This window comes from Bufo bufo, chromosome 9 (genome assembly GCF_905171765.1).
Source record: "Bufo bufo chromosome 9, aBufBuf1.1, whole genome shotgun sequence".
NCBI lineage: Eukaryota > Metazoa > Chordata > Amphibia > Anura > Bufonidae > Bufo > Bufo bufo.
This window is the reverse complement of record NC_053397.1, coordinates 196,953,593-196,968,770: the sequence shown is the minus strand read 5'-3', so window position 1 is coordinate 196,968,770 and position 15,178 is coordinate 196,953,593. Positions and strand designations below refer to the sequence as shown.

General features: G+C 45.4%; 1 protein-coding gene across 1 annotated transcript; it reads right to left on the bottom strand.

Annotated features, from left to right (window-relative positions):
• Positions 1–2,578: 2,578 nt before the first annotated feature.
• TCEANC2 (transcription elongation factor A N-terminal and central domain containing 2) lies at positions 2,579–15,173 on the bottom strand. Its single transcript, XM_040407875.1, has 4 exons — positions 14,960–15,173; positions 13,078–13,219; positions 3,864–4,057; positions 2,579–2,941 (listed from the first exon to the last, which is right to left on the bottom strand). Exons 1-4 carry the CDS (start codon positions 15,068–15,070, stop codon positions 2,753–2,755), a joined length of 636 nt encoding a protein of 211 aa, XP_040263809.1. The 5' UTR covers positions 15,071–15,173; the 3' UTR covers positions 2,579–2,752.
• Positions 15,174–15,178: the final 5 nt, after the last annotated feature.

The window sequence follows — 15,178 nt, the reverse complement described above, 5'->3', positions numbered from 1 at the left end:
AGCCGAGCTAGGCCTGCAAGGCATTGTGCCTTGTGTAACAGTGAACGTCCTGCTGACAGACGCCCTTTCCCATTATGCAAGCCATCCCCCGGATTCTGAGAAGGGACTGAGATGCCTTCTGCTTTTATCTTACCGGGCAGTGATCCATTCCACCTACACTGCAGGAAACCGAAACACAGCTCCATTCAATTGACAGGACTGATGTACCCGGATGATGAGCTGCAAATTATGCTGGTGCTGACTAAAACTATGAGAAATGATTAAAAAAAAAAAAAAAACACGGAATAAAATTCATAGTGTTACAAAGTGTTACTACACACCAGTACATGTCCTGGCCTGAGCCATCCGATGTGGAAGGAAGCCACAATGTGCTCACAGCCGCTGGTACAGCCTCCAGAAACAGCGAAATACATGCGCCTGTGTCATTTTCTGTAAGGGCTTATCCAGCTTTTATTTTAAGTTAGCACCCCCTCCACCTGTACCTGTGGAAAAGTCCATACTCGCCTGTTCTCCACTGCTCCATTCAGTCTCTCATTACTGGTCTTTCATCCCTCATCTATCAGTTTCTGCATGGACAGGGTCACATCCACCGCTGCAGCCAATGACTGGACTCAGCGTTGACATCTCCCAGGCGGTACGTCACTGCCGAGTCACGTATCACTTGGGGACAGGTCACCGCTAAGGTCAGTAATTGGCTGCAGCGGCACCCTATCCATGTCAAAGCTGATAGACCGGGACTGTAAAGACTAGTGTAGAGAGCTGGAATAGAGGGGCGGCGAGCAGGTGAATACGGACGTTTCCACAGGTACAGCTTGCCAGGGTACAAATAGTAGACAGCCACTACAAAATCTTTTGTATAATGAAAAGCTCTGTATCTTTTTAATACACTTTGTTTCAGTTCCTTTCCATCTCTGCTTCCTGTCAGTAAATGGCTCAAAATCTACACAAACCTAATTGTCCCAATTCTTGCTACTACTGTATCCAGTCTAAGCATCCTTTATCAGGGATGCCAAACTCGTGGCCCTCCAGCTGTTGCAATACTACAAATCCCAGCATGCCCTGATAGCTGTAAGCTGTCCAGACCTGACGGAAGCCGCAGGGCCTTGAGTTTGACCTCCCTGCTCTCGGTAAACATCCTGGACTCCAAGCTGAGATGCATTTCACCCACAGTGTAGCAAACCACGATCAGGACAAGAGAGCGACTGGTGCCTCCGATTGTACTTCACGAGAGATGGCCTATACTGGATTATACTGTAACAGCCCATCAGCCGGGTGAGCAGAGACAAGTCAAGACTTCAGCCGCTAAACAGCTAATGTCCCTATTCACTGACTGCAAGCCAGTATCTTGAAAATAGTAAGGAACTGAAACAAAAAGGGGGTCATTTATTATCCAGAAATACGCCTATATTAGGCGTATTTCTGGTGCAGATTGCTAACCATAGCGCGGCAATCTGTGACTTTTACCTGCTCGTGCTGCTGCCACCTCAACACTATGTCTCTGGGCTACTCACCACTCTGTGGTCTCCTCACGCTGCTGCCACTTCACCACTCTGTGGGCTCCTCATGCTGCTGCCACTTCACCACTCTGTGGTCTCCTCATGCTGCTGCCACTTCACCACTCTGTGGTCTCCTCATGCTGCTGCCACTTCACCACTCTGTGGGCTCCTCATGCTGCTGCCACTTCACCACTCTGTGGTCTCCTCATGCTGCTGCCACCTTGCTCATGCAAGGTCTAAAAAGGTGGCCGTGACGTGGGCAAGGACAGGCCCGTCTCATTCATCATTTTCTACGCCTGTTTAGGGTGTAGAAAATGGTCCAAATGTAAGACAGCAAGGAAGCTGGCTTACCATTTAGACTGGCGATGGATGCGCCAAGGTTATGTAGGGGCCGGCGCCTCTTCATAACTTCCGCACTCTCTTGTCTCATTAATTTCCCCCCCACCAGGTGTACCAAAGTAAGTGCTGATTTATGTATTTGCTAATCTTGGATAGATACCTAGCCTTACTGTTTGAAGGGTGTTCTTGATTTATTATTATTTTTTTGACATGTGTGCTAGCTCCTCCTAGTAGGAGGGTATTTAAGCCTGGTAATGTTGTATTGTCAGTTGCTTGAAAAAGACCGTTCAGGTCGAAACGTCGCATGGATTTGATGGAATAAAGAAATTAATGAGACAAGAGAGTGCTGCGGTTTTACTATTTTTGGTTGCCTGCTCGGAGGGACGCTACGGACTGGCGTTCAACACCGCGTGCACCACCACATCAAGGCCAGTATACCCTTTAGTGCTGCTACACCTTCTATCCTATGATGTCTTCATAACTTCGGCGGATCCACCGCCAGATATAGGGATTATTAAGACCGGTGTTTACAGTGCAGATATGAACTCGGCCTTAGAAAGAGGGAGACTTTATCTATACAATTACCGCAATTCATTTACATAAAACCCCTTTTTATCATTAGCCCTGGGGTCTGGTCTGGGGGAGGTCCATGTCTGGCTTATCGACTCTGTACAGGTCAGCCCCATTAGATCCTCTGCTCCTTGCTCTTAGCCATCAAACAAACCTTTATGCAATAACCATTTTATTCTTAAAAAATAAAATATATAAATATATCGGAAATTTTACTATCAATAAAAAATAAGTTTCACAGCAATAATGGCAGCTCGGCATGAAGAACATTCTCCTGGATATGAAGTGACGACCAGTCCGGGAGGTTTGTCCGCTCCTCCATATAATGTCCATGAAGCTGCAGGATGTTACTTCTTATAACTCTTCACTAGATGGTTGACAGGTAAGTGTCCGTCTTTCACTTGCGTCCTAATCTCTGGTTTATGCTTCAGAGCGAACACCAAAGCTCGGACCGTCCGTCTATAGTGCACATTGATGAGTCTGGAGCTTTGGTGGAAGACTTCACGTTCAATGCACTCGGCCAAAGAGTCCCCAGCCTGATGAGACGAGGAGACCATAGACATTGCCGTGAGAATGTTACATTAATGACATCATCAGTTTTAAGCTATATCATACACACTAACCGCCACCTTCAAGAGGACCCTTCAGCTCTCCAGACATATCTACTATGGTAAACAGTTACATTCCCCACAACATAACAATTCTGTAGCACCTTTTCTTAGGTCTTATTTCGTACTGTGCCACCCTTCAGTTATTCCTCCTGGAAATATATGAGCAAATTGACAATTGGGCGTTATCACTCCCCTTGTCAACGGGGTGGGTCTTACCCAAGCTCACCCCCTCAGTGCAGACAGCGTCAGCTGGCTAGAGACATGCTATATGGAAATAGGAAACTGTAGCACCAAGTTGTCAATTTATTTTTACATTTCCATGAGGAATAACAGAGGAAAGACAACATGCAGTGCACCAGAAATGTTATTTTATGGGGAATACAAGTATTTATTATAACAGACATGTCAGGAGAACAGACGGGTCCTTTTTGAAGCTGGGGCTCCACCAATGCTCACATTTGAGGTTCCCATACCATATGCTAGCTGTGATATCTCCAAGTAGGAGAGTGCATTTAGTTTCATTTTTATTTTATTTTTTTACGCACTAATCACTAACAATCCACCAGTTCGATAATTCTTGTTTTGCTAGGGTAATATCACAGATGCATGACAACATTTGTAATATAATGCGACCTCATAGGCGCACATTGCAATATGCCAGTGTCTTCCCGAGCGTGGAATTGCTGGGAAGCCCTGACGTTATATGGTTCGCACAACCCATTTCCACTCGCCCTATTACAACGGGTGTCCTGCTCTGGGATCCCATCCTATAATTCAGAGCACAGAATGCCACCATGTACGTGGGCCACAATGTGCATGTCTGATCTATGGGCTGAACGGCTCTCACCTGCGCATCCAAGGCTTCACTGAGCATCCGCCTGGCATTGCTCCGCAGCTTCTCGGTCGCAGCATCGCACCGCACCTCTATGGTTGGCTTACAGCGATTTTCCCGTATGAAGGTTTCCCATTGGGTGTACACTTCTTTGGCCAGTTCAGATACTTCCTTGTCACCATGTATCTGCAAGTGACCCACTGCCTCCCCTGTCAGAGGAACACACATTGTTAGTCATGGCTACAACCGCTGACATGTCAAGAACACTAAGGCTACTTTCACACTAGCGTTTTTTTGCGGATCAGTCATGGATCTGCAAAAACGCTTCCGTTACAATAATACAACCGCATGCATCCGTCATGAACGGATCCGGTTGTATTATGTCTTCTATAGTCATGACGGATCCGTCATGAACACCATTGAAAGTCAATTGGGGACGGATCCGTTTTCTATGGTGTCAGAGAAAACGGATCTGTCCCCATTGACTTACATTGTGTGTCAGGATGGATCCGTCTTGCTCTGCACCACATCGTAGACAGAAAAACGCTGCTTGCAGAGTTATTCTGTCCGCGATGGGAGCGCAACCAAACGGAACAGAATGCATTTTAGTGCACTCCGTTTTGGTCAGTTTTGCCAAAGACAAAACTGAAGCGTTTTCTTCCGCTATTGAGATCCATTGACGGATCTCAATAGCGGAATTAAAAACGCTAATGTGAAAGTAGCCTAACAGGTGCTTTAAAGGAGTTATATAAAAAAAAATAATAATATGGCTCCTTTCTTCCAAAAACAGCACCACACCTGTCTACAGGTTGCATCTAGTACTGCCGTTCATTTCAATGGAGCTGAGCTCCAATACCAGACAACGTATGATCAAGTGTGCTCGTGTTTTTTGGAGAAATTGTATACAACCTCTTTAAAAAGGGGATGTTCACCCCCAGAGGCATTTTGGTTAGACTCCCCCAAGCATGACTGGACCTGAGCAGGGAATCATACGTATCTGATCCCTATCACTGGGTTCTGGCTCCTTTGCTGAGAAGTTCTGAGGCCGATGTTCAGAGGGAAGTGTACTGTACACGCGAGCATAAAGCAACCAAAAATTAAAGGGGCAAAAATTAAATTGAGATTAAAGGGGTTGTCCCAGAAAAAAATATTCTACTTTTTTCAAACCAGCACCTGGATCTGATAACTTTGGTAATTGCATGTAATTAACCACCTCAGCCCCCAGTGCTTAAACACCCTGAAAGACCAGGCCACTTTTTACACTTCTGACCTACACTACTTTCACCGTTTATTGCTCGGTCATGCAACTTACCACCCAAATGAATTTTGCCTCCTTTTCTTCTCACTAATAGAGCTTTCATTTGGTGGTATTTCATTGCTGCTGACATTTTTACTTTTTTTGTTATTAATCGAAATTTAACGATTTTTTTGCAAAAAAATGACATTTTTCACTTTCAGTTGTAAAATTTTGCAAAAAAAACAAGATCCATATATAAATTTTGCTCTAAATTTATTGTCCTACATGTCTTTGATAAAAAAAAAATGTTTGGGTAAAAAAAAAAATGGTTTGGGTAAAAGTTATAGCGTTTACAAACTATGGTACAAAAATGTGAATTTCCGCTTTTTGAAGCAGCTCTGACTTTCTGAGCACCTGTCATGTTTCCTGAGGTTCTACAATGGCCAGACAGTACAAACACCCCACAAATGACCCCATTTCGGAAAGTACACACCCTAAGGTATTCACTGATGGGCATAGTGAGTTCATAGAACTTTTTATTTTTTGTCACAAGTCAGCGGAAAATGATGATTTTTTTTTTTATTACAAAGTCTCATATTCCACTAACTTGTGACAAAAAATAAAAAATTCTATGAACTCACTATGCCCATCAGCGAATACCTTGGGGTCTCTTCTTTCCAAAATGGGGTCACTTGTGGGGTAGTTATACTGCCCTGGCATTCTAGGGGCCCAAATGTGTGGTAAGGAGTTTGAAATCAAATTCTGTAAAAAATGACGAGTGAAATCCGAAAGGTGCTCTTTGGAATATGGGCCCCTTTGCCCACCTAGGCTGCAAAAAAGTGTCACACATCTGGTATCTCCGTATTCAGTCGAAGTTGGGGAATGTGTTTTGGGGTGTCTTTTTACATATACCCATGCTGGGTGAGAGAAATATCTTGGTCAAATGCCAACTTTGTATAAAAAAATGGGAAAAGTTGTCTTTTGCCAATATATTTCTCTCACCCAGCATGGGTATATGTAAAATGACACCCCAAAACACATTCCCCAACTTCTCCGAAATACGGAGATACCAGATGTGTGACACTTTTTTGCAGCCTAGGTGGGCAAAGGGGCCCATATTCCAAAGAGCACCTTTCGGATTTCACTCGTCATTTTTTACAGAATTTGATTTCAAACTCCTTACCACACATTTGGGCCCCTAGAATGCCAGGGCAGTATAACTACCCCACAAGTGACCCCATTTTGGAAAGAAGAGACCCCAAGGTATTCACTGATGGGCATGGCGAGTTCATGGAAGTTTTTATTTTTTGTCACAAGTTAGTGGAATATGAGACTTTGTATGAAAAAAAAAAAAAAAAAAAAAAAGAATCATCATTTTCCACTAACTTGTGACAAAAAATAAAAAATTCTAGGAACTCGCCATGCCCCTCACGAAATACCTTGGGGTGTCTTCTTTCCAAAATGGGGTCACTTGTGGGGTAGTTATACTGCCCTGGCATTCTAGGGGCCCAAATGTGTGGTAAGGAGTTTGAAATCAAATTCTGTAAAAAATGACGAGTGAAATCCGAAAGGTGCTCTTTGGAATATGGGCCCCTTTGCCCACCTAGGCTGCAAAAAAGTGTCACACATCTGGTATCTCTGTATTCAGGAGAAGTTGGGGAATGTGTTTTGGGGTGTCTTTTTACATATACCCATGCTGGGTGAGATAAATATCTTGGTCAAATGCCAACTTTGTATAAGAAAATGGGAAAAGTTGTCTTTTGCCAAGATATTTCTCTCACCCAGCATGGGTATATGTAAAATGACACCCCAAAACACATTCCCCAACTTCTACTGAGTACGGAGATACCAGATGTGTGACACTTTTTTGCAGCCTAGGTGGGAAAAGGGGCCCATATTCCAAAGAGCACCTTTCGGATTTCACTCGTCATTTTTTACAGAATTTGATTTCAAACTCCTTACCACACATTTGGGCCCCTAGAATGCCAGGGCAGTATAACTACCCCACAAGTGACCCCATTTTGGAAAGAAGACACCCCAAGGTATTCCGTGAGGGGTATGGCGAGTTCCTAGAATTTTTTATTTTATGTCACAAGTTAGTGGAAAATGATGATTTTTTTTTTTTTTCATACAAAGTCTCATATTTCACTAACTTGTGACAAAAAATAAAAACTTCCATGAACTCGCCATGCCCATCAGCGAATACCTTGGGGTCTCTTCTTTCCAAAATGGGGTCACTTGTGGGGTAGTTATACTGCCCTGGCATTCTAGGGGCCCAAATGTGTGGTAAGGAGTTTGAAATCAAATTCTGTAAAAAATGACGAGTGAAATCCGAAAGATGCTCTTTGGAATATGGGCCCCTTTGCCCACCTAGGCTGCAAAAAAGTGTCACACATCTGGTATCTCCGTATTTCGGAGAAGTTGGGGAATGTGTTTTGGGGTGTCATTTTACATATACCCATGCTGGGTGAGAGAAATATCTTGGCAAAAGACAACTTTTCCCATTTTTTGATACAAAGTTGGCATTTGACCAAGATATTTATCTCACCCAGCATGGGTATATGTAAAAAGACACCCCAAAACACATTCCCCAACTTCTACTGAATACGGAGATACCAGATGTGTGACACTTTTTTGCAGCCTAGGTGGGCAAAGGGGCCCATATTCCAAAGAGCACCTTTCGGATTTCACTCGTCATTTTTTACAGAATTTGATTTCAAACTCCTTACCACACATTTGGGCCCCTAGAATACCAGGGCAGTATAACTACCCCACAAGTGACCCCATTTTGGAAAGAAGAGACCCCAAGGTATTCGCTGATGGGCATAGTGAGTTCATGGAAGTTTTTATTTTTTGTCACAAGTTAGTGGAATATGAGACTTTGTATGTAAAAAAAAAATAAAAAAAAAATAAAATAAAAAAATCATAATTTTCCACTAACTTGTGACAAAAAATAAAAAATTCTAGGAACTCGCCATGCCCCTCACGGAATACCTTGGGGTGTCTTCTTTCCAAAATAGGGTCACTTGTGGGGTAGTTATACTGCCCTGGCATTTTCCAGGGGCCCTAATGTGTGGTAAGTAGGTAAATGACCTGTGAAATCCGAAAGGTGCTCTTTGGAATGTGGGCCCCTTTGCCCACCTAGGCTGCAAAAAAGTGTCACACATCTGGTATCTTCGTACTCAGGAGAAGGTGGGGAATGTGTTTTGGGGTGTCATTTTATATATACCCATGCTGGGTGAGAGAAATATCTTGGCAAAAGACAACTTTTCCCATTTTTTTATACAAAGTTGGCATTTGACCAAGATATTTATCTCACCCAGCATGGGTATATGTAAAATGACACCCCAAAACACATTCACCAACTTCTCCTGAATACGGAGATACCACATGTGTGACACTTTTTTGCAGCCTAGGTGGGCAAAGGGGCCCAAATTCCTTTTAGGAGGGCATTTTTAGACATTTGGATACCAGACTTCTTCTCACGCTTTGGGGCCCCTAAAATGCCAGGGCAGTTCAAATACCCCACATGTGACCCCATTTTGAAAAGAAGACACCCCAAGGTATTCAATGAGGGGCATGGCGAGTTCATAGAAAAAAAAAAAATTTGGCACAAGTTAGCGGAAATTGATTTTTTTATTTTTTTTTCTCACAAAGTCTCCCTTTCCGCTAACTTGGGACAAAAATTTCAATCTTTCATGGACTCAATATGCCCCTCAGCGAATACATTGGGGTGTCTTCTTTCCAAAATGGTGTTATTTGTGGGGTGTTTGTACTGCCCTGGCATTTGAGGGTCTCCGCAATCATTACATGTATGCCCAGCATTAGGAGTTTCTGCTATTCTCCTTATATTGAGCATACAGGTAATGAGATTTTTTTTTTCCGTTCAGCCGCTGGGCTGAAAGAAAAAAATGAACGGCACAGATTTCTTCATTCGCATCAATCAATGTGGATGAAAAAATCTCTGCCAAAAAAAGAAAAAGGAGGGGAAAGGCGTCTGCCAGGACATAGGAGCTCCGCCCAACATCCATACCCACTTCAGCTCGTATGCCCTGGCAAACCCGATTTCTCCATTCACATCAATCGATGTGGATGAATAAATCATTGCCGGGATTTTTTTTTTTATATATACAAAGTGTTTGCCAAAGTATATGAACACCGCCACCTCCTCAGCTCATATGCCTCGGCAAACATATCTTTTACTGCAGAGGAGAAATCTCGTCTTGCAGCGCCGCATACACCGACTTGCGTGTAATCTGACAGCAGCGCAATGCTTCTGTCCGAATGCACATCAGTGCTGCAGCTAGTCGATCGGTTGGTCCACCTGGAAGGTAAAAAAAAAAAGAAAAAACCAGGCCGCAAAGCAATAACTTTATTAACTTTAGAACAGAACATATTAACTTTTTTTAACTTTTGTAACTTTTTTACTTACCGGTAATTTTTTTTTTGTTTAGTTTTTTTTACCTTTATAGAACAAACCTCTCCTTCCCCATGGGACAATGTGCAAAGCGCAAATCGCCCAAAGATGTGGCGAAGTACGTTATGCACTTTATCCCAGGTGAAAGGAGAGGTTTGCAGCAGCTGTGAGTGAATGGGCCCTAATAGCCCTGTGTGCCTGTCCTGGTGAGATGTGATCCCTATGCTAGGTGTACCTGTGTGTGGTACTTCCGGAAACACTCACCTAAGCATAGGGCAGGGTGGTCAGGGCAGTCAGGACAGAAATAGCGGGTGTCACGCCTTATTCCACTCCTGCTACAGACACGACATTTTTTTCGGGGTGGCGGCTGGGTTGAGGTACCAGCAACGACACTGGGGAAATGTCGCTCGTGTAGACGGCTAACTACACTGGTGGATGGGGCCACGGAACCTCCTGGGTAAAGGAGGTTCGCGATGATCTCTTCCTGGAATTTGAGGAAGGATCCTGTTCTCCCAGCCTTACTGTAGAGAACAAAACTATTGTACAGCGCCAATTGAATTAAATATACAGACACCTTCTTATACCAGCGTCTGGTTCTGCGGGAAACTAAATAGGGAGCCAACATCTGGTCATTGAAGTCCACCCCTCCCATGAGCGCATTATAGTCGTGGACTGAGAGGGGCTTTTCAATGACACGGGTTGCCCTTTCAATTTGGATTGTCGTGTCTGCGTGAATGGAGGAGAGCATGTAAACGTCACGCTTGTCTCTCCATTTCACCGCGAGCAGTTCTTCGTTACACAAGGCAGCCCTCTCCCCCCTTGCAAGACGGGTGGTTACAAGCCGTTGGGGGAAGCCCACGCGACTAGTTCGCGCGGTGCCACAGGCGCAAATCCGTTCTAGAAACAAATGCCTAAAGAGGGGCACACTTGTGTAAAAATTGTCCACATAAAGATGGTACCCCTTGCCGAATAAGGGTGACACCAAGTCCCAGACTGTCTTCCCACTGCTCCCCAGGTAGTCAGGGCAACCGACCGGCTCCAGGGTCTGATCTTTACCTTCATAGATCCGAAATTTGTGGGTATAGCCTGTGGCCCTTTCACAGAGCTTATACAATTTGACCCCATACCGGGCACGCTTGCTTGGGATGTATGGTTTGAAGCCAAGGCGCCCGGTAAAATGTATTAGGGACTCGTCTACGCAGATGTTTTGCTCAGGGGTATACAAATCTGCAAATTTCTGGTTGAAATGGTCTATGAGGGGCCGAATTTTGTGGAGCCGGTCAAAAGCTGGGTGGCCTCTGGGACGGGAGGTGGTGTTGTCGCTAAAATGCAGAAAACGCAGGATGGTCTCAAATCGTGTCCTGGACATAGCAGCAGAGAACATGGGCATGTGATGAATTGGGTTCGTGGACCAATATGACCGCAATTCATGCTTTTTTGTCAGGCCCATGTTGAGGAGAAGGCCCAGAAAAATTTTAAGTTCGGAAACTTGGACTGGTTTCCACCGGAAAGGCTGGGCATAATAGCTTTCCGGGTTTGCGGTTATAAATTGTGTGGCATATTGGTTGGTCTCTGCCACGACTAAGTCCAAGAGCTCCGCAGTCAAGAACAGCTCAAAAAATCCCAGGGCCGAAGCGATTTGAGCCGTCTCAACCCGAACTCCAGACTGGGCGGTGAAAGGGGGAACTACAGGTGCGGCTGAAGTTGGTGACTGCCAATCAGGGTTTGCCAGCACCTCAGGGACTCTAGGGGGTCTACGGGCCTGTCTGCGCGGTGGCTGCGACGGGGGTAACTACTGCACGTGCCACCGTACCAGCTTCAACTGCCCTTCTGGTGCTCGCTACTTCACCAGGTTGTACGGCAGTGCTGGTACTAGGTCCAGGGAGGGCTGCGCTGCTGGTGTATGCCTCACCACGTGATCCGGCAGCGACAGCCCCACTCTGCTGCTCTTGAAGCGGATCCTGCGTAACCTGTGGTCTAGCGACACGGGGCCGGGTACGCCTGGTGCTGCCAGGGACCTCAACCTCCTCGTCCGAACTTTGGGTCAGAGAGCCACTGCTTTCTACAGGTTCATATTCTGACCCGCTAGATTCGTCAGATGAGGGTTCCCACTCCTCATCCGACTGGGTCAGAATCCTGTAGGCCTCTTCAGAAGAATACCCCCTGTTTGACATTTTGGACTACTAAATTTAGGGGTATTCCCTGAGACTACCCAAGAAAAAAAGCAAACCTGTCTTACAAAGGGGAGGCTAGCGAAGTACCGGAGGCCGCTGCGGTTGATAAAAAATATCAAAACAGATTTTTTTATCGCCGCAGTGCGTGTAAAGTGAATGTGCAGTGATCAAAAAATAATAATTTTTTGTCACTGCGGTGGGGCGGGCGTGGGTGAACGCACGTGTGGGCGACCGATCAGGCCTGATCGGGCAAACACTGCGTTTTGGGTGGAGGGCAAACTAAAGTGACACTAATACTATTATAGATCTGACCGTGATCAGTTTTGATCACTTACAGATACTATAAAAGTACAAATGCTGATTAGCGATACGCTAATCAGCGAATAAAAGTGACTGCGGTGCGGTGGGGTGGGCGCTAACTGACGCTAACTACCTAACCAAGGGGCCTAAACTATCCCTAAAACCTAACAGCCAATACCAGTGAAAAAAAAAAAGTGACAGTTTACACTGATCACTTTTTTTCCTTTCACTAGTGATTGACAGGGGCGATCAAAGGGGTGATCAAAGGGTTAATTGGGGTGCAGGGGGGTGATCTGGGGCTAAGGTGTGCTGTTTGGTGTACTCACTGTGAAGTCTGCTCCTCTGCTGGATCCAACCGACGAAAAGGACCAGCAGAGGAGCAGAGAAGCCATATAACAGATCATATTTACTAATATGATCTGTTATCTGGTTTGTGATTCGATTTTTTAAAAATCAGCAACCTGCCAGCGACGATCATTGGCTGGCAGGTTGCTGATGCAACTCTCCTCGAACTTTTGCCGGCCCGCGATGCGCATGCGCGGGCCGGCTGTGACCGAAATCTCGCGTCTCGCGAGAAGACGCGCCGGCGCGTCCACTCGGAATGAAACAACCACCTCCAGGACGCGTCTGTGCGTACAGCGGTCCGGAGGTGGTTAAAAATGTAGTATAGCCAGTGAGCTATTCAATAAAATGTATCTGTATAGCGCCACCTGCTGTTTGCACTTTTTCTAAATTCTCTGTCCGGCTCACTGAGGTTGACATACATGCTCAGTTTCATCCTCCCAATGCCATCAGCTGCAGCAGAAAGTGCTCGCCCCCTAAGCTAAGAGCAATGAATAGGAAGATCTCTGGATCCATGTGGGGTACAGCTCTCAAAGTCCTATACGTCTCCGTGGTTATGGATTCGTACAGCCTGATCCTGCAGTCACACCGTCCTCCGCTGACAATCATTCAGTAGTTCAGTAAAAAGCAGAGGAAAGATGGCAGGGAGCGCGACTGCAGGAGGCCAGCTTTGTAGTCTGTAACCTTGGAGACGCATCGTTCTGCATAGGAGCGGTGTCACAAATTTGAACGTCAGCCATGCTTAAAGGGACCTTGTACCTATTTTCGTGGAACGGATCACTTCCTCTGATGGAATTTTCTTCTTCAGCTGTGACAAGGCGTCTATCAGATTCTCCGTCGTTTGGTTGGGCAGCTCCAGGATACATTTCCATCTCTTTATATCTTCCAAAACCACAACTCTCTGCATGAGGAGGGGGGACAGAAATGACCACTGAGAGACTGAAGTCAGGACTGGCAATATACATGCAATAAAAATATGCTTTGATTATATTTTTTTTTAACATACATCAGGTTTTCCTCTCTGGTAGCGCCCCCTGCTGTTTCTCCTTCTTCTGCATTCAGAGGTGGACTGACATGCTCAGTAGCTTCCCCTAACCTCAGCTCCGGCGTAGATCTCATAGTGAAGTGGTCCAGACACCTTTCATTCATTCATCCCTACGTCTAATGTCATACAAAACATATGGCAGGAAAAGTCTAAGGCATATTAGTACACCATAGACTTTTTCCAGAGAGGGTTTTAAATGCCGACCCTGGCACCCGTGCCATAGGTTCACCACCACTGTTCTAGACAGTGGAGAAGGAAATTGGGGGGCACTATGTGACATATTGCTAGTAATTATTGGAACCGCTGGGGCTGTGTGTGACGGACTATTTTCTATGTTCGGTAGAAAGGGGTTAACAAGATATGACTTTAATACCTTTCTGGGAGATGATGAGCTGCTGCCCACCCACATAAAGGGGAGAAACAAGAGTTGCTGGTGAGAACCAAAAATATTTGTGAAAATGACAGCGGACAGCAGCATTTTGCATTGATATAGTTAAGAGACATCTGTCAGCAGTTTTGTACCTATGACACCGGCTGACCCGTTACATGTGCACTTGGCAGCTGAAGGCATCTGTGTTGGTCCCATGTTCATATGTGCCCGCATTGCTGAGAAAAATGTTTTAATATATGCAAATGAGCCTCTAGGAGCAATGGGGGCGTTACCATTACACCTAGAGGCTCAGCTCTCTCTGCAACTGCTGCCCCCTCTGCACTTTGATTGACAGGTGTGATCACGTTTTCACTGCCTGGTGCTGTTAAAGTGGAGAGGATGAGCCAGTTGCAGAGAGAGCTGAGCCTCCAGGTGTAATGGCAACGCCCCCGTTGCTCCTAGAGGCTCATTTGCATATATTAAAGCCTCACTTCTCTCAGCAATGCGGGCACATATGAACATGGGACCAACACAGATGCCTTCAGCTGCCAAGCGCACATGTAACAGGTCAACCAGTGTCATAGGTACAAATCTGCTCTTTAATATAAAGTGTTTTTCTTTCTTTTTAAATTGCAAGATAATCCCTTTAAGAAAAATCTCAGAGCAACGACCAGCTCTGGATTATCAGGCATCCATTGAAAAGAATGGGTTCCCAGCAATGCTTTACTGTAAGTCAAGGATTTACACTGTGGTTTCCCTTCTGACCAAAGGGTTTCCTGTAGGATGTCCCATAACCGACACCAATATGAACGCGGGTTATACAAACTGGACAACCCCTTTAAAAAATAAAACCTTTTTATTTTACGTGCGCTTAAATCATGTTCTACATGCCACATATCATACATTTAGGGACAGGGTTATACGGCGACACTATCCCGTGGCATAATTTTAACCCTGCACCACAGGAGACACTGTGCAATGAGGACACAAGTCCTGGTTGTCCATCAGTCGCGGAGGCCACTTGCAGCTATCCAACTCCTGTGGAACTACAAGTCCCAGCATTCTACCTTTAGCTGGGGATCCACAAGTCCCAGCATGTGGTCACGTGGGGAACCACAAGCCTCATCATCATCTGGCTATGCTGTAGCTGGTGTGCTAGTACTGTGAGTGTCCGCATTCGCCATTTGGTTACTCTTCCACACTAGACACTGCTAAAGTAAAGTCACCTTTAAGGAGTGCAGAGTGGCCTGGCCCTTGGAGGCCTTCAGTTCCCCCCCTCCTCCTCTTGTGTCTTCCGGTGCCCGCGGTTTAGGGTTTCTAATCACGAACCTGTCCATGCTGTGGGGGATTGACCACTCTTCCGTACCAAAAAGTTAAAAAAAAAAAAAAAAAAAACCTCGTCGCGCTATGATGACGTAGGTAAACAAGCCTGTGGGCGGGGCTAA